A 19,390-nucleotide genomic window follows, 5' to 3' on the forward strand; every position below is an offset into this window, starting at 1 on the left:
AGGAGGGAGTGCCGGGCCCAAGGTGGATCTGGGGCTGGCATCCCTGTCTCTCCCTCTGTCTCCCTTCTTTGTCTCTCTTTGACTTCGTCTCTGTTACCTTGTAGCATCCTCGCAATGTTGGCTCCTTGGCCAGCTGGGAGATTTCCTCTGTGCTTTCTGGGCCAGATTCCAGAGAGACAGAGAGAAAGACAGGGAGAGATGGGTGGAGGGAACGGCTGGTTGGCTCACGTCTGCTTCTGGGTCAGGCCCGTAGCTGGGCCCTAGGCCAGCCCAGCAGTGACCAGCTGTCCTGGGTCCAGTCGCCTTGGGAGCAGGCAGGATGTGAAGTGGATGGAGGTCAGTTCTACCTGCAAGACTGTCACTTGAGGGGGAGGGTGTTGGGGGCTCCAGAGGGCAGAGGAGTGGCGGGAATTACTGCGAGGGAGATTTCAGCTTCCAGACCAGCTCAAGCATCGCCTCCTTCAGGAAGCTTCTGGGGCCCCAGGTCGGCTGAGGGCCTTCTCTGGCCCCCAACCCCTCTGCTGCCCTGTTGAAGCTGGCGACCGTATTGTCACTGTCCAGCCAGCTCTGTTTCTGCCACAGCCTGGGGCTTCTGGTGTCTCCAGCATTGAGCTCAGGGGTGGCACACAGTGGGAGCTCAGGACATGCTGTGTTGAATGAATGAATGAATGAATGAATGAATGAATGAAGAGGGCAAAGGACAAACTCCCAGCACCTTCCTGTCTGGTGGCTATTGGACCCTTTCGGGGAGTGTTACTTTCCCCAGTCCCTCTCACTCTGACCTGCTGGGATTCAGACTTGGCTTCACAGCCCCCAGGAAGGCCCTAGCGTGTGCCTCGGTGGTCAGGGTGGCTGGCTCGGCGCCTCCGACGGCGCGGATTGGGCATGCTGAAGCACCCTGTATATTAGCATGCTGAACCCATGCCTCTCGTAAGGGGTTAATTAAATTTCTTCGAAGTATATTGTCTGACAAAAAAAAAAAAAAAGGATAATTAGAAAGATGTCTTTAAAAGTATTTATGTAACTGATACGGCACCGCTTTTGGTTTGCCGCATAATTAGATTTAAACACAACTCCTGGAGTGGCATACTCATTTGGAGAGTGCTGCTCGTTGAAATGTCATTGCATTATTTTTAAGAGTTTTGAGTCTGGCGCAATCATTCAGCTGGGGAGGCAAAGAGTGGTGGGGGAGCCCTGTCCTGGGAGTCAGGAAGCTGGGTTCAGTGAGAATAACCGTGAGCTCCTTGCTTGTCCTGTGTCAGGAGCGGGCTGGGGTGGGCTCCCGAGGAACAGGAGTTGACACCCATCTGTGCAGCCCTTTGTAACTGTCTGAGTGTGCCCATTTTACAGCTGAGCAAACTGAGGCCCGGTGTTAGCTGAAGGTCACACAGCGGTAGTAAGTGGCAGAGCTGGGATTTGAACCCTTGCTTCTGATTCCAGGTCTGTGCCCGTTCAGGACTCTGGAAGGCCCTTGTTCTAAAATTGATGAGATCCTCTCATAGTTTCCAAAATTGCCCCCCACTCTGAGCGCCTTGATTTCTCTCCATGTTCGCGGGAAATGGCCCCCTCGGAGTCTGCTCTTTCGAGTGGACCTCAGACTTGAGGTGATGCGTTTTCAGTGTGGGGACATCATTCCCAAGGGGGTGGAAACTGGTTCTTGGAGGAGGGAGGAATCCCACTCTTTTTATGTCTAAAGCATAGGTGTACATACGGTGAGATGGTGGTGGTTCCGTGGTAGAATCCCCCCTTTCATGCGGGAGACCGGGGTTCGATTCCTGGCCAATGCACCTCATGTGTAACCACCACCCACCCGACATGGAGGCTTGGTGTTGCTGTGATGCCGGAAGCTATGTCCCTGGTACTTCGAACACCAGCAGGGTCACCTGTGGTGGACAGGTTTTAGCAGGCTTCCAGACTAAGACAGACCAGGGAGAAAGGCCTGGTGAGCTACTTCCAAAAATCAGCCAGTGAAAACCCTGTGGACCACAACGGTCCAATCCGAGACTGACCATCTGGGTGGCACAGGACCTGGCCTCACTTCGTCCCGTCCTGCACGGGGTCGCCATGAGCCAGGGGCTGATCCGATGGCAGCTAACAACAACATCTGTACAATACATAAACAGATACACGGTGTCTCTGTGGTGTCCCCATTTCAGGGGAAGTGGCAAGTAGGAAAAAAAATCTAAAGAGGCCCCTTAGCTCAAGGGATAAAGACTAGAAGATGGGAAGCGTACCCTTTAGTGCAACAGCAGGTCAGTTATAATACAGGAGCTTCTTGTGGGTTCAAGGCCAGGCTCCATTCCAAGTGCTTGTCACGACAACCCTCTGAGGTGCCCAAGTCCCAGAGGGGTAAGCTGAGGCTCTGGGAAAAATGTTTGCCTGGCTAGGGAGTGCAAGAGGCAGAATTCCAACAGGGTGGGCCTCACCTGGAGGCTGGGGGCTCAGTGCATGCTAGGGGAGGGGGGTGAGTGTGTGTTAGGGTGGGGGTTGGTGTGTTTTAGGGTAGGAGGTCAGTGTATTAGGGTGGGGGTGAGTGTATGTTAGGGTGGGGGTGTTTGTTAGGGTGGGGGTGAGTGTGTGTTAGGGTGGGGGGTGAATGTGTGCTAGGGTGGGGGTCAGTGTATTAGGATGGGAGGTCAGTGTGTGTTAGGTTGGGGGGTCGGTTTGTGTTAGGGTGGGGGTCGATGTGTGCTAGGGTCGGGAATGAGTGTGTGCTAGGGTGGGGTTGAGTGTGTGTTAGGGTGGGGGGGTCAGTGTGTGTTAGGGTGGGGGTGAGCGTGTGTTAGGGTGGGGGGGTCAGTGTATTAGGATGGGAGGTCAGTGTGTGTTAGGGTGGGGGGTCGGTTTGCGTTAGGGTGGGGGGTGTGTGTTAGGGTGGGGGATCGGTTTGTGTTAGGGTGGGGGGTGTGTGTTAGGGTGGGGGGTGAGTGTGTGTTAGGGTGGGGCTCTGTATGTGTTAGGGTGGGGGCTCAGTCCGTGTGGAGGTAGGGAACTCTGAGTGAGTTGTGGAGACCCAGGAGTAGGTGCGTCGTGGGAGTGTCATAGGGGTCGGAGGACATGGGCCCCATGACCCGTGTGTCCTCTCTCCTGCAGGGTGGACCCGGTGCCTCACGACGCCCCCAAACCGCCTGGCTACACCCGCTTTGTCTGCGTCTCCGACACCCACTCGAGGACCGACCCCATCCAGATGCCCTATGGCGATGTGCTCATCCACGCAGGCGACTTCACGGAGCTGGGGCTGCCGAGCGAGGTGAAGAAGTTCAACGAGTGGCTTGGTAGGTCCCCACCTGGCCCACCGTACCGGGTCAGGAGCACCTTCTGCCTGGCAGCCTTCCTCCCCGCTGTGCCCGGTCCTCTCCTCGGCCTCTGTCTGCCTGTTTACCTCCCCTCGGAAGCCCCCTGATACCCAGGCTGCTCGGACCCTTTCAGGAGCTCCCCCTTGGCCCTCATACCTTGGGAGCCACACCTCGGTCCTTTCCTAGCCCAGCACCTGTCCTGGTTGTAACTTTCGATTTGTTTGTGGGATTCTCCCAGGTTCTCTTTGTCTGCTTGTGTGTCCGTCCAGTTCCCAGTGCCTGGAGAAGAATTCATTCAACAATTTATTCAATAAAGAATTGTTGAATGAATGAATAGCTGAATGAGTGAATGACATGGTGGTGTCAGGGCTGGTGTCAGCTGCTCCCCAGGGAGGGGATCTTAGGGCTCTGTGGTCCCCCAGGGGCTCCAGGGAACCAGGTGTGGGCCATGGTTTTCACGAAAGCCCCTGGCTTCTGTTTTTGGTTCTTTACTTTTTTCCAAAATAGAAAAGAAAGAGAAACCTGGGGTGTCCCCGGGAACAGCCCCCAGCCTTGGAATCCGGAGGCAGCTCACACGCGCACCTCTGCCACCTCCCCAGGGACAGATAGACGGCCACGGGTGGTCAGCCTGCTGCCGTGGAGATGTGGGTGTGGGCGGTCACCTCTGTGAGAGCCCCTCGAGGCTGCCAGGTGGTCCCCACCTGCCCAGGGTGCCCCGCTGTGTGGTTGGCTGGAGCTGGTGCGCAGAGGCTGGAGTGAGGCGGGGCGGCTGGAGTGAGGGACAGGCCCAGCTTTGCCAGTTGAGACAAATGCTTACATGCAAAGCCTTCCCCTCTGCTTGGCAGACTGGGAGCTTTAAATATTGATTTTTCAGATGGGAAATTCTAATGACAGCCTCCATGTGGACTGAAACGTGTGGAGGCGGGAGAGGGCTTCTGTGGGGTGGCCGAGGCAGGGGAGAGGCTGGAGGGCCTGTCCAGGCCTGGGCTGTCTCCCCCGCAGGGGACATCTCTTGGAGGCTGGTTCATATTCCCGCTCGGCTCCTGCGGGTCTCTTGGCTGACTCAAGAGTCGGTTTCCATGGCAAATCTCCACGCTCACTGTTGGCTGAGCACCTACTATGTGCCAGGCATGGGCAGGCAGTCTCTCTGCTCCATTGCTTACGTCTGGCAACAGCTGTCTGAGGTGGCTGTTATATTATACCTGTTGACAGAGGAGGAGATTGCCTGCCCTGAGGTCCCCAAGGGTGGGGACCGTCTGTGGTGTACACCCTGGCCCTGGGCGTGTTCCCGCAAATGCTGAGTGAGTGACTGGGCAAAACCACTGCGTGTGAAATGGGTGTGGGCACCCAGCGCTGTGGACTCCCAGCCAGGGTGGGTGGCGGGTTTCCCTGGGGACAGGCGAAGGCCTTGTGGGAAATTGACTGTGCCCCTGGGCTTTGACACAGGAGTTGGGAGTCTGCCCCTGGGGAAGGCAGCTGTTTCGGGCAGAGGCCTGGCAGTGGGAACTTGAAAAAAGGAATGATGTGGAGTGGCTGGAGCGGGGGCTCAGGAGGACGTGCTGGACCTGGAAGGAGGGACAGAGCCCGATCGTGACCATATTCTCATGTTGACTGGGACCCAGGGAAGGGCTTTTTGCCTGGGAGGGCCGGCATGTTTAGATGAGTAATTTAGAAAGGTCTCTCTGCCTGCCCCTTGGAGTCCCTGGGTGGTGCAAACAGTGAATGTGCTTGCTTGTAACCCAAAGCTGGGAGGTTCAAGTCCACCCAGAGGTGCCTTGGAAGAAAGGCCTGGCGATCTGCTTCTGAAAAATCAGCCATTGAAAAACCTGTGGACCACGGTTCTGTGTGTGTGTGTGTGTGCGTGTGCGTGTGGAGCACAGTTCTACCCTGACACACATGGGGTCGCGAGGAGTGGGAACTGACTCGTTAGCCACCGGTTAACTATCTCTCGGCAGACGTAAGAGCAGCGTGCCGCGGGAACGGGGGGCCTGTTTCATCATTTGCACTTGTTGGAGATCTTTTTCTATTTGCCTGGGTTATTACGAGGGAGGGATGTGAGTTGACAAAGGGGCCTTCCTTTTGCTAAAGGCTCCTTGTGCCAGGGCCTGTCCTCTTTGCTGCCTTGAAGTGTTTGCAGATGTCAGTACTTGCCGCTCCGATGGGGGTGGGCCTCGAAGAGTCAGGTGCCGGGCCTTCGGCTGATCAAGGGAGCCGAGGCCTCTTCGGGATTTGCGCCTGGGTGAGAGCTGAAGTAGGAGCTGGTTGACGGAGGCCCGTTTGCCGCTGGCTCTTTGGGGAGCTTGCCCACTGCTCAAAGGGCGGTTCCCCTCAGCGTGCCGGCGTTTCGAGCCCCCAGGGAGTGGGTGGTTGTGGCCTGGAGATGCGCTGTGCACTCATTAGGCACACCTGGACAGGTGGGTTTTTGCATATGTCGTTAGTTGCCATTGAGTTGGCTCTGACTCACAGCAGCCCACGTACGACAAGTGAAATGTTGCCTGGTCCTGCATCATGGTCACGATCTTTGGTACGAATGAATCCATTGTTGTGGCCACTGTGTATTTTGAGTGCCTTCCAACCTAGGGGCTGATCTTCCAGCACTATACCAGACCATGTTCTGTTGTGATCCATAGGGTTTTCACTGGCTAATATTTGGAAGTAGAATGCCAGGCCTTTCTTCTTAGTCTCTCTTAGTCGGAAGCTCTGCTGAAGCCTGCCCACCATACGTAGCCCTGCTGGTATTTGAAATACCGGTGGCATAGCTTCCAGCATGACAGCAACGCGCGAGCCCCCACAGTATGACAAGCTGACAGGTGGGTGGTGGTTTTTTGAGTGTTTAGTTTGTGCAGGGCACTCTTCTAGCCCCTTGGTGTGTTGTTGGCTCGTGTAATTCTCCTGACGGTGGAATCAGGCAGGGGTTATTGTTATCCCCATTTTACAGAGGAGAAAACGAAGGCCCAGAGAAGTAGAGTAACTGGCCCAAGGTCACAGAGCTAGTAAGTGGCAGAGCTGGAACTGAAACCCAGGCAGTTGGACTCCAGAGCCAAGCTTGTGGCATCTCCTCTGTATTGCCTCTCCTGTTCTTCTCATCCTTCAGAAACATCTCTGATTTGACTTAAAGGGGTAAATACTGGATGAACTACAGGTCTAGCCTTTAGTACGTGTCAGGGTACAGCAAACGGATGTAGCGCTGGAAGTGCTCACTCGTCTCTTTGCCAAGAAATATGGAGGACAGCTACCTGGCCAACCGACTGGAAGAGATCAATATTTGTGCCCATTCCAAAGAAAGGTGATCCAACAGAATGTGGAAATTACTGAATGGTATCATTAATATCACCTATAAGTAAGATTTCGCCGAAGGTCATTAAATAGTGGTTGCAGCAGTATACTGACAGGGAACTGCCAGAAATTCAAGCCAGCTTCAGAAGAGGATGTGGAACCAGGGATATCATTGCTGATGTCAGATGGATCCTGGCTGAAAGCAGAGAATACCAGAAGGATGTTTACCTGTGTTTTATTGACTATGCAAAGGCATTCGGCTGTGTGGATCATAACAAACTATGGATAACACTGCAAAGAGTGGGAATTCCAGAACACTTAATTGTGCTCATGAGGAACCTGTACATAGACCAGGAGGCAGTCATTCGAACAGTACAAGGGGATACTGCATGCTTTAAAATTAGGGAAGGTGTGCGTCAGGGTTGTACCCTTTCACCATACCTATTTAATCTGTATGCTGAGCAAATAATCTGAGAAGCTGGAGTATATGAAGAAAACGGGGCATCAGGATTGGAGGAAGACTCATTAGCAACCTGCGTTATGCAGATGACACAACCTTGCTTGCTGAAAGTGAGGAGGACTTGAAGCACTTACTTCAAGATCAAAGACCACAGCCTTCAGTATGGATTATACCTCAACATAAAGAAAACAAAAACCCTCACAACTGGACCAATGAGCAACATCGTGAGAAACAGAAGATTGAAGTTGCTAAGGATTTCATTTTACTTGGATCCACAATCAACACCCATAGAAGCAGCAGTTAAGAAATCAAATGACATAGTGCATTGGGCAAATCTACTGCAACAGACCCTTTCGAGTGTTCAAAAGCAAAGATGTCACTTTGAGGACTAAGGTGTGCCTGACCCAAGCCGTGGTATTTTCAGTCACCTCATATGAATGCGAAAGCTGGACAATGAATAAGGAATATGTCTTTGAATTATGGTGTTGGGGAAGAATATTGAATATACCACCGACTGCCAGAAGAACGGACAAGTTTGTCTTGGAAGAAGTACAACCAGAATGCTCCTTAGAAGCAAGGGTGGCGAGACTTCGTCTCACTTACTTTGGACATGTTATCAGGAGGGACAGGTCCCTAGAGAAGGACATCATGCTTGGTAAAATGGAGGGTGAGCGAAAAAGAAGAAGACCCTCGATGAGATTCACCAAGTGGCTGCAACAGTGGGCTCAAACATAGCAACGATTGTGAGGATGGCTCAGGACCAGGCAGTGTCTAGCTCTGTTGTACATGGGGTCTCGATGAGTCGGAACCGACTCGACAGCACCTGTCTTAGTCGTCTAGTGCTGCTATAACGGAGATACACAAGTGGATGGCTTTAACAAAGAGAAATTTGTTTCCTCACAGTAAAGTAGGCTAAAAGTCCAAATTCAAAGCGTCAGCTTCAAGGGACAGCTTTCTCTCTCTATTGGCTCTGGGGGAATGTCCCTGGTCGAGGAGCTCCTCAGGTGCAGGGACCCTGGGTCCAAAGGACGTGCTCTGCTGCTGGTGCTGGTTTCTTGGTGGCATGAGGTCCCCAACTCTCTGCTTGCTTCCCTTTCTTTTTATCTCTTGTAAGATAAAAGGTGGTGCAGGCCACACCCTAGGGGAACTCCCTTTATCTTGGAGCAGGGAGGTGACCTGAGGAAGGGTAGTGTTACAATCCCGCCCTAATCCTTTTAACATAAAATTACAATCACAAAATGGAGGACAACCACACAGTAATGGGAATCATGGCCTAACCAAGTTGGTACACACATTTTTGGGGGGACATAATCAATCCTTAACAACACCTAACAACAACAAAGGTCCAGATGGCGCTGTTTGGGGCCAGATGCTGGACATCTGCTTGCTGCCTGGGTGACTGTGGCAACCATGTGACCTCTCTGAGTTTCCGTGGCCTCATTTTAAACAGGAGTCGCCAGGCTCCTGTGTCCTGCCGCCCTGGAGGTTGTTCTGAGGCTCCAGTAGGACGGATGAAACAATCGAGTTTTCTAAACTCTAAAGTGCTGTGTGAACATGATTATTGCTCCCGCGAACCGGCGTTTGCCAGATCAGGGCTCCCCTGGGTATGGGGTAGGGGACCAGGGGGCTGCCCAGGAAGGGGGACATTTGATCTGAGCCGTGAAACTGAGTAGCAGGGAGAAGAGGGGGTGCATGTGTAAGGAGCCCCAGGGTGGTGCAAACAGTTAACGCTCTCGGCTGCTGACTGAAAGGTTGGAGGCTGGAGTCTACCCAGAGGTGCCTCGGAAGAAAAGTCTGGTGATCTGTTTCTGAAAATCAGCCATTGGAAGCCCTGTGGAGCACAGTTCTCTGACACACATGGGGTCACTGTGAGTTGGCGTCAGATCGACAGCAACTGGTTTCCTGGTTTAGCGTGTGCAAAGGCGGCCAGGTGTGAAAAGTGTAGGCTTTCTGAGAGTGTTGATGTATGATCTGACTTGCGTCAACAGTTCACACACACACACACACACACACACACACAGAAACGAGACTGGAAGGAAACATCATTCTGCCATTCCATATACCTCACCGAGACCCCGCTGTGTGCAGGCCTGTTCTAGACACTGGGGAGGAGCAGGGAGTGAGCCCATGTTCCAGCGAAGGAAGGCAGTGGATCATAAATGCACGCAGAAGCAGTAAGAGAGCTGCCAGGGTGACAAGTGTCTGCTGAGAACTGACCCAGGGGACGTGATGGTGACTGAGTGACGATGGCTCAGCTGGGTGGTCAGGGAAGGCCTCCTGGAGGAGGTGCCCTTGGGCGAGGCCTGAGAGGTGAAATTCGGGCAGCCTTGTGCCCAGCTGGGGGAGGAGGCTTCCAGCAGAGGGCAGAGCTGGTGCAAAGGCCCTGGGGTAGAAACAGAGAGGAGGAGGAAGCAACTGGGAAACAGAGCAGGGGAGGCGGGAGTTTGAGGAGTTTGAGGAAGAGGCGGGTGCCGGTTCATGTAGCCCTCATGGGCCTGGGACAGGAGTCTGGGGAGTGATTCTAAGTGTGAAGGGGGTTTGGAGGATTTTATGTCAGGGAGTGTTTTCAAAGGCCATTCGGGATTGCAGTGGAAGAGCAGACACAAGGAGACCTGTGAGCTGAGGCTTCGTCCGCAGTGCCAGCCCTATCAGCCCTGGGAGCCTTGGATGGCAGCGTGTGGACCCCAGATGAATGGGAGTGAGGGCTGTGAGCTGGGTGACCGGACCCAGGGCAGCACAACGGGTTGCCTGTGGGTGGGACAGCAGCAAACAGGGGCTCCAAGGGGGTGGTGTGGCTGGCCCCCGAGCTGGGCAGGGCAGGGCAGTGACGGTGAGTGTGGTCCATCGCTGTGGCAACGGGGGACATAGAGAGTGTGGACAGAGGAGGCTCACGGAGTGGAGGCCGAGCTGGGCATCTTAGGATGAGTCATTAGAGCTGAGGCTACAGGTCACCTGGACCAACTGAGGAGGCCAGGTATCCCAGGTGGGTACAGGTGCTGAATCCACGTGGAGAGGCCGTGCCCTCAGTACCTGCCTCCAGCTGTGATTGCAGAGGCCGTCAGCTGACCTGGAGGCCCTGGCACCCTCACGTCTTCCCTGAGGCAAGCACACCAGCCCAGGTCCTGCTGCTGTCTCCGTGAGTGACACTCATGCCTCCGAGCCTGGATTGGCAAGAAGGCATAGAGCCAGCTGCTGTGACTGGCAGGTACCGCCCTTGCTCCCCCGCCCTGCTCTGCAGCCTGGCCGCCGGCCCTCACCCTTACAGTGCCCTCGGGAATGACTGCAGGGAGGCTCGTTCTCGCCCTTCTGTTCTCGCCCCTTTGCGGCACCAGGTGCGACACACGTCTAATTGAGCTCTTCTCCAGGGTCTGTACTGTAGCCTCTCTGGGCACCCCTTCTCCGACTGCTTCTCCATCCTCCTCCTGCCCGTGAAGAGCCTCCTCCCAGGACATCCCTGAGCCTCTCCATATCCTTTCCAGAAGTGCGATGCTCACCCAGACCCCTGCTCTACCCCTACCTGACCTGCAGGGCACCTCCATCTGCCCGCCGTCTGGGGCCCAGCCTGCATAGCCACTTGGCCTTCCCAGATGAGACTGCAGCTTTGTTATATCACAAACTGAACCCCCAAACCCCTGACCCATCCCACTGGCTATGTAATCAGGTGCCACCTGTGTGGCATTGAGAACCCGCAGCCACAGCACCCTGTCCCCCTCCTCCCCTCCCTCAAGTCTGATGTCACCTGACATCTGTTGTCATCCTGGCCCCGCTGTTGTCCGTTCTACATCCTACCCATCCCTCCCACTGTCCGCCCCCCCGACTCATTATGTCACCTGCCGAGCCGCTGCCCTGCCAGGCTTCCTTTCCTGCTGCAGGATCCTGCGCCCCGCCAGGGCGGAGACCATGCCCTGGTCCCCCTGCGTACTCAGAGCCCAGCCCGCCACCGAGGGGAGCTGGGTGGACATTGAATGGAGCTGGGGGCGGGGGTCTGTGAAGCCCACAAAAAAAAAAAAAAAAAAGGAGCTGGTTAATTGAGTGGCTGTACCCTCAGTGGAATTAGGCCGGGGAGGGAGGCGAGGGCCCGGTAATGGAGTATTTAGAAGTTATAATTAACTTTTTACCAGCGCTCTAGCACAAAACGATATATAAGACAATATAAAAGGGGTCCAAGGATTTCGTTAAATGGAGCTAGGTCTTTTGCAAGTAAACCCTTAATTAAAATCTGTGAGGGAGGAAGGGAGAGGGAGGGAAAGGGAGAATTCATTTCGAGGCAGTGGCTTTGGTTCTGGCCTCGTTTGCCACTTGTGTTGGAGGCCCAAGCCCCAGGGGTGGGGGGGCTGGCTGCAGAAATGGGCTGTTCTGCCTCCTTGCGAGGGATCCCTGGTGGCACAGTGGTTAAGTGCTCTGCTGCAATGCAAAATCTTGGCGGTTCGAACCTACCAGCTGGAGAAAGATGTGGCAATCTGCTTCCATAAAGATTTATAGCCTTGGAAACCTTATGGGGCAGTTCTACTCTGTCCTATAGGGTCCCTGTGAGTTGGAATAGACTCCACGGCAAAGGATATGGTTGGGGTTTTGGCCTCTTTGTATTTCAGCTCAAGAGCAGATGGAAGGAGCACCTTCTCAGTGCAGGTGGGGCTCCTGGTGGAGGCTAGGGGTCAGAAGGGGCAGGTGGGACCTCTCCTCGCCCAACTGGGACAGGAAGCTGATGACAGACACAGAAAGTACTACGATTTGTAAAAAAGAGACTTCTTTTTTTCAGCTGCAGCTAGAAGGTGACTATTCCCTTTTCCCCTCTGTCTCCCTCCCAGGTAGCGGCTTCCCAGGGAGGCCACTCCGTCAGACTTAGTCTCTTCCTTTGCGGGGAAAGGGACCCCGATGTGGAGGGTTGAGCAGTCATGGCTCTTGGACCGGGCAGCCCGTGCAGTCCTGCTTTGTTCTTGTTTTATGATTTTTGACCTCCGTCTGCACCCTGGCCACTTCTTACCACCCCCCTCTCATGGGACACGCTCCCTCTATTGCTCAGCTCTGCCCCTGGCGGTGTGTTACCACGTGTTGCTCCACAACCTGTCTCTTCTTATATTCCACTCTGTAAGACCTCGCCATGTGGCTGTCACTTCTGACGTCCACTGCGGAGCGTCCTGGAGCATCTCTGGGTTTGTGTATCAGGCCTGAAGACTGTCCCTGGGTAGCCTCAGCCCTCATACGTGTCCCCCGCCCTATGCGGGACTGCCCTGGGGCACGCCGCGGTGGGTGCGGGGTGGCCGAGTCGTCAGGCAGGTACTCTCCTGGTTTCCCCAAGCACTGCTGGCCTTCTCTCCAGGGCGCTGAAACGTCTTCCCTCCCCCACGTGGGGGATGGTGGCCTCCCCCAGGAATGGCCGAAATGCTCAGGGGGTTAAGCAGCTCCAGGCTCCAGAGACCTTCCGGCTCAGTTGCACTCTACTCAGTGGCAACCGTTTTTTGTTTTTTTGGTAGTCACCGTGACTGGTAAACAGGGTCTTTGACTAGCGAGAGAGGAAGATCGATGCTCAGATAAAAAATGGATGAACCGTGGAGCAGAGGTTTGGTGTTCATCTGAAAAATTAATTTTCCATATTCCTCATCAAAAAAAGTCCTCACGAAGCCAAATTGTGTTTTAGGGGCTGAAAAGGAGGAAATTAACTTCTAATAAAGATGAAAAATCTCAAATTCTAAGTTGTAGTCAAGCGATTTTGGCCAGCCATAATTACAGTATTTTCATGTTAATGTATAAACCCCTTGAAAGGTGTGTTTAAGTGCTAATTATCTATTTACAACAGAGTGGCTTTGAAATGAAATGAGACTCTCTGGTGTGTGGGGGGATTTCAAACTGATGTTTTGCAGTGGTGTTCTTTTCTTTCTTTTTTTTTTTTTTTAAGATCATCATTCTAAAACTTTCTACCTTAAATTAAAAAAAAAATAAAACAAGGTAGAGACGTGCTTCTCTGCAAAGGTGTGGGCTGTCTGAAAGTCCTTCATCGGTTTTCTTTTGTGTATTTTGTTATTTGGGCTTTTTGTTTGCTTCTTTGTATCCCATCTTGTTTCAAAGGGTTTGAGATGGTTTATAAAAACAAGGATGGTAAAATGGTAGGTATCAATGATAAGGTTGTTACTGCTTGTTGGTGGTTACTGTTGAGTCAGCTCTATATAACAGAAGGGAGTGTTTCTCAGTCGTGATCATTGCCCACCTCCGTGATCATTGCCCACCTCCGTGGTCATTGCCCGTCTCCGTGGTCTTTGCCCATCTCCGTGGTCTTTGCCCGTCTCCGTGGTCTTTGCCCGTCTCCGTGGTCTTTGCCCGCCTCCTTGGTCATCGCCCGTCTTCATGGTCATCGCCCATCTTCATGGTCATCGCCCATTTTCAGGATCATTGGTGTGTCTGAGCCGTTTGTTATAGCTGTTGTGTTGTTCCGTCTCATCGAGGGTTTCCTTTGTTTTTCATTAAGAGCTTGACTGCTCACTGAGAGGTCGGCAGTTTGAATCCACCAGTTGCTCCTTGGAAACCCTGTGGGGCAGTTCTACTCTGTCCTACAGGGTCACTATGAGTCAGAATCGATTCAATGGCAACAGGTTTGGTTTTTTGGTTCTACTTTACCAAATATGATGTCTCTTTCTAGAGACTGGTCTTTCTTGATGCCATGTCCAAAGTAAGCAAGATAAATTCAGAGTCAAGCTTAGAAAAAAGAAATTAGGGCAGCTCAGAGGGAGGGCCTGGAATATTGGCACCAAGGTCACACAGGCTCTATGGGCTTTATGAGTTGGGAGCTTCCTGGGGACCAAAGTGAAAAGGGAAATGTATCCGGCCAATGGCTCTGATTGTTGGGAGGATGATCGCCCTAGCTTCTGTGGTAGATCCTTCTACTGTCGTCTGTTTGATGCCCACCTTATTTGTCTGTGGGTTCCATGTAGAGCTGTGTCCTTGTCACTTTTGAGCTTTGTGTAGGACCTTGGCAAAGGTTTTTGGGATTTGAGTAATCATATCAAATATTCTGTTAGTGTTTGCCAGTATGTAGAACATCGCCATGTCTATCATTCATTTTGTGCTTTTTTTCTTCCCCCTTCCCTTTTAGATTGATTGAAGTTTCTCTTTTTCCCCTCTACTGGTTTGGAGATTCTACATTCTTTTTCAGTTCATTTAGTGGGTACTCATAAATTTTTGAATATGCATATCTGGCTTAACACAGCCTAGAATTAACATCTCCAGCCTCCGGAGGACTAAGGACTAAGGAACACGCCTACCCTGGGCACTCTCCACACCATCTCATGGATCTTTGCTGTCTGATGTTTCACTTTGTAACTTGTTTTTAATCCTGCCCCAAAATCGTCCTCAGCCTTACCATTTGTTTTCCAGTCTGCACTTGATTAGAAATACCCACATTCGTTTCCTCAGGGGCTGTTTGCCGAACACCTGTTAGGGCATGATTCTAGGCATGGGGCTGCAGCCTCAGCTAAACACAGACCCTGTTTCTGTGAGGCTGAAGTTTAGGGAGAGGAGACATGGCCACAGACAAACGGATTCGTTATCTGTAAGGGAGATCAGGGTAAGGGAACAGGGAGTGATAGCAGGGCCAGCCCCTCTGATGAGCAGAGACCTGGTTACCACGGTTACCGTGAAGCGAGCCAGCTGCGCCCATGTCTGGGGAGGGCGTTCTGGGCAGAGGGAGCAGCCTTGAGTCTGGATTGTTGGTGATGCATTTGAGGACCGGCAAGGAACCAGGGCCGGCGAGATGGGTGGGAGAAGCAGAGGCCAGAAGGAGGATGGGGAACAAATAGGGTGGTCATGTCCAACAGGGGAGTTGGGTGGCGTCATGCAGGAGGTGGGGCTTGAGGTGGGCCTTGGGGTTTGGGCAATGTTTGAACAAGTGAAGAGCTTGGGTGCAGACCTTCCAGCTCCAAGGGGCAGCCTAATCCAGGGCCCTGAGGCTGGAGCTCCTCCTTGCCATTGGTTTGCATTCATTCATTCATTCAGCAAAGGTTTGTTGAGCACCTACCTTGTTCTGGACTTCATGCAAGGAGCTGAGGAGACACAAAAAAACAAACTCATGCCATTGAGACCATTCCGACTCATAGTGACCCTATAGAACAGGGTAGAACTGCCCTGTAGGGTTTCCAAGGCTGTAATCTTTACAGAAGCAGACACCCACGTCTTTCTCCTGTGGAGCTCTTGGTGGATTTGAACCGCCGGTCTTTTGGTTAGCAGACGAGTGCTTAACCAGTGAGCCACCAGGAGAGGAAAACACCCAAGACTCCCACTCAAGAGACATATGAGCGAGAAAACACCAGGTGCTTGATAAGTGGTGTGGTGGGAACAGAACACGGTGAAGCGGCAGCATTGGTCCAAGTCAGACCAGACACAAAGGTCCAACCCGCAGCTCACCTGTCCCCCAGGTGTGAGACTAGAGGCCGGGACTCACCTACCCTAGCCTCCAGTCCCTCACCTGTACAGTGGAGGATGGTAATGCTCTCCTCCCAGGCTGGCGGTTGTGCAGATGGAGACGATGTGTTAAAAATGACACGTGGTCTGGGGCTTTGCTGGAGCCTTCTTTTCACCTCAAAGTGCGGCCACAGCTGTTTGCCGTCTTTCAAGGCTGCGGAACCATCGGGGAAACTCTTGGTTGTTCGAGAAATCACTAGTTGGTGATTTAAGAGTTGGGGGAAGCAGGATTTTCTAGCTGCTATGTTTTTTTTCTCTGCTCCCCGCTCCTATAAATATGGAGAGATGTGTCTGCTATGAAATAAGCCTGTGAGTTTTTTAAAATGTCATTTTCATGTTGGATTTAATTCCAGAATGGGAAGCGTCAACAAGCCAAAAAATCTCGGCCAGGGTAGAATTAAAACACTCTGTCCCTGCAGCCTGCCTCCTGCACCTGGGGTCAGCAGAAACCTCGACAGAAGCTCTCTGGCTACCTAGGCCTGAGAGAACGTGACCCCAGCTTAGCAAGAGCTCGGAAACCAGCAGATGCTACAGCCATTATCACAGAGCTGCCTCTTGCCAGGTGGTGTCTCCCCACCTAGTCACCTGGGGAGAAGGTCTTGTCAAGGTGGATTCTGCTTCTGCAAGTCTGGGCTGGGCCTGTGATTCGGCATTTCTAACAAGCTTCAGGCCATGTCCCTTTTGTTCTTCCGTGAACTCTTTTGGGGACCACACTTTGAGTAGCAAGGCCCTGGACCAGCATGCTGTCCTAAAGGACTCTCTGAGATTATGGAAATGCCATGTACCTGTGGTGTACCATCCAATATAGTAGCCACTAGCCGCATGTGGCTATTGAGCGCTTGAAATGCGGCTGGTGAGACTGAGAAACTGAACTTTGTGTTTTATTTAATTGTAACTAATTTGAAGTTAAATAGCCATGGGGAGTTAATAGCTACTGTTTGGACAAAGCAGCTAGAAAACTCTTCGAGCGGTCTACGTTATGGCTCCATTTCACAGATGAAGAAACTGAGTCCCAGAGAAGTGAAGAGCTGGCCCCAGATCATACAGCAGATAAAAGCAGAGTCAGGATTCTAACCCAAGGCTTATGCTTTAAAAAAAAGTTTTTAAAAAATATGTCAGGTGGCTGTTAGGAGTTGAACTGTGTCCCCCCAAAATGTGTTGGAATCCTAACCCCTGCATACCTGTGGATATAATCACATTTCGGAAGAGGGTTTTCTTTGTTAGGTTTATGAGGCCATATCAGCGTAGGGTGTGTCTTAAACCAATCACTTTTGAGATATAAAAAGAGCAGATCAGGCCCAGAGACAAGCAAGCAGATCTGGGGAAACACAGATGCCACTTGGAGGAACACGGGGGCTAGAGAAGCTGAGACAAGGGCTTTCCCCTAGAGCTGACAGACAGAGAGCCTTACCCTAGCGCCAGTGCCCTGAACTCAGACTCTAGGCTCCTAAACTGGGGGTGAATAATTTCTGTTTGTTAAAGCCATCCACAGTGGTATTTCTGTTACAGCAGCACTAGGCAGCCAAGGCAGTGGCCATTTTTATATGAGACCTTCCCCACGTGTCCAAAAAATCTTGGCCCTTTCTTTTAGCACATTTCTCCTTTCCGTGACAGTCAGGAGGAATGCTTTATCTCATCAGGGCTGTGATGGCTGAGATTGTGTGTCAGCTAGTCTGGGCCATGATTCTCAGTGGTTTGGCAGCCCTATGATGTTGTGATTAGTTCCATGATGAGATTTGATGTAATGTGATCACACTCTTGATGGGATCTGCTGTGAGTAGGTGATCAGTTGAAAGGAAGCTTCCTTGGTCCCGTGGCCTGCATTGAATACAAATGGACATTCTGGCAGGGCTCGTGGGCTTTTGCTGGCTCTGGATCCTGCAGCTGGCTCCTGTTCACCTGACCTCCGGTTCTTCGGACTTGAGCTAGCAGCTTACCTGGGGTCTTGCCTGCCGATCTTGGAATTCGTCAGTCTTTGCAGCCTGAGAGTGACAGCCCTGCTCTTTGACCTCCCGACCTTGGGTTCACCAGCCCTGCAGCTACGTGAGTCAGGAGGAGCCTCTATCCTGATCCATGGACTTGGGATGTTCAAGCCTCTACAATTGCGTGAGCCGTTTCCTTCATATAAATCTCTCTCTGAATGTATTTATATACTTTACTGGTTTTAATTCTCTAAAGAATCCAACCTAAGACAAGGGCCAACTAAAAAAAGTCATGTTTCAGTTGCTGGGGGAATACGAGAACTTGCCAGGTTTTGCGCTGAAGCCTGGTATCCGAGGCTCACAGGGACTTAATGACAATAATGAGTTTTTCTAGACAGCTCTTTACTGTTTATAGGTGCTGTCACATTGTTCACTGTCCTGGGTGATGTGGTCCCCACTTTATGGCTTAGAAGACCGAGACCCACTGTGGAACAAGGTTTTCCAGCAGCCACCTGGCTCTGACCACCTGGGCGAATTAGCACCCTGACCTCAGAGCCCTCTGTTCCTCTAACTGGCTTTATGTATTCTCTATCTGTATCTTCCTGACCTGGCTCTTGTCGTTTATTCCTTTATCGCTAGTCTTCCCCTGAAGGTCCGTTCCACAAGGACAGGATCTTATAGTCTTGTGAGGGTCTATCTCCAGCACCATGGACAGCGCCAACCCCTAGTTGTCATTCTGCCCAGAGCCAGTCATTATTCTCTCGTGTTTCTGTCTCTTCAGCTATAACGTGGAGTGATGCTCTTTGTAGGGCTGTTGTGAGGATCGAGTAAGACCCTGTGTTTGGGATCTCATTTACGTGCATGAGTCTGGAGAGGCCCCTTGGGTTTGGATCCTGGCTTCCCTCTTCCCTGCCACCTGGCCTTGGATATATTATGCCCCCTCACTGAGCCTCAGTTGCCTTACTTGTAAAAGGAGGTTGATATTCGGAAGCTTCAGTGAGGCCGTGGGTGATCTGGGTTCAGCACAGGGCCTGGCGTGGGATCGTTGTTCTTAGTCGCTGTTGAGTTGGCTCTGACTCGTGGAGACCTTGTGTGTATATAACAGAATAAACTGTTGTCCGGTCCTGCGCCATCTTCGTGATTGTTGGTATGCTCGAGTCCGTTATTTTGGCTGTTGTATCAAACCATTTCATTGACCTTCCCTCATTTTCGGTAACCCTTTGCTTTACCAACTGTGATATTCTTTTCTAGAGACTGGTCTTTCCTAATGACCTGTCCAGAGTAAGTAAGCCTAAGTCTCACCATCTTTGCTGCTAAGGAACATTCTGGCTGTACCTCCTCCAAGACTGATCTATCCATTCTTCTGACAGCCCACGGTATAGTCAGTATTCTTCACCAGCACCACAGTTTGAATGCATCGGTTCTGTTTTGGTCTTCCTTACTGACTGTCCAGCTTTCACATGCATACGAGATGATTGCAAAGACCATGGCTTGGGTCAGGCGCACCTCAGTCCTGAAAGTGACGTCTTTGCCTTTTAACACTTTAAAGAGGTCTTTTGCAGCAGATTTGCCCAATGCAATGCATCTTTTGATATTTTGACTGCTGCTTCATGAACTGGCATGGGATAAACACGTAACAAACATGGCAACGATTGTGTTGTTGTTATTTTGAGCATATTTAAAGTGCCTGGTACATAGTAGTGGTTAAGTGCTACAGCTGCTAACCAAGAGGTCGGCAGTTCGAATCTGCCTGGCGCTCCTTGGAAACTCTATGGGGCAGTTCTACTCTGTCCTATAGGGTCGCTATGAGTCGGAATCGACTCGATGGCACTGGGTCTGGGTGGGTACATAGTAGATGTGCAGTTGATGGTAGCTTTAATTACAATTATTAATATCCTCTGGGAATGTTTTCCTTTTTTTTAACCAGGTATTTGAAACTTAGGATATAGTTCTTTGAAATTAGTTTTAAAGAAAGCAGATTTTTA

At 51.8% G+C, this 19,390-nt stretch overlaps 1 protein-coding gene across 3 annotated transcripts in view; it reads left to right on the top strand.

Moving 5' to 3' along the window:
• Positions 1-19,390, top strand: part of MPPED1 (metallophosphoesterase domain containing 1) — a 96,027-nt gene that overhangs the window by 22,717 nt on the left and 53,920 nt on the right. For all 3 annotated transcript variants that reach the window (XM_049884606.1, XM_049884603.1, XM_049884605.1), the window contains one exon: positions 3,094-3,275. In XM_049884606.1, coding sequence (XP_049740563.1) covers positions 3,094-3,275 — 182 coding nt within the window. The remainder of the gene's footprint in view (positions 1-3,093; positions 3,276-19,390) is intronic.

The sequence above is a fragment of the Elephas maximus genome, chromosome 4, assembly GCF_024166365.1.
Source record: "Elephas maximus indicus isolate mEleMax1 chromosome 4, mEleMax1 primary haplotype, whole genome shotgun sequence".
NCBI classification, from domain to species: Eukaryota; Metazoa; Chordata; class Mammalia; order Proboscidea; family Elephantidae; genus Elephas; species Elephas maximus.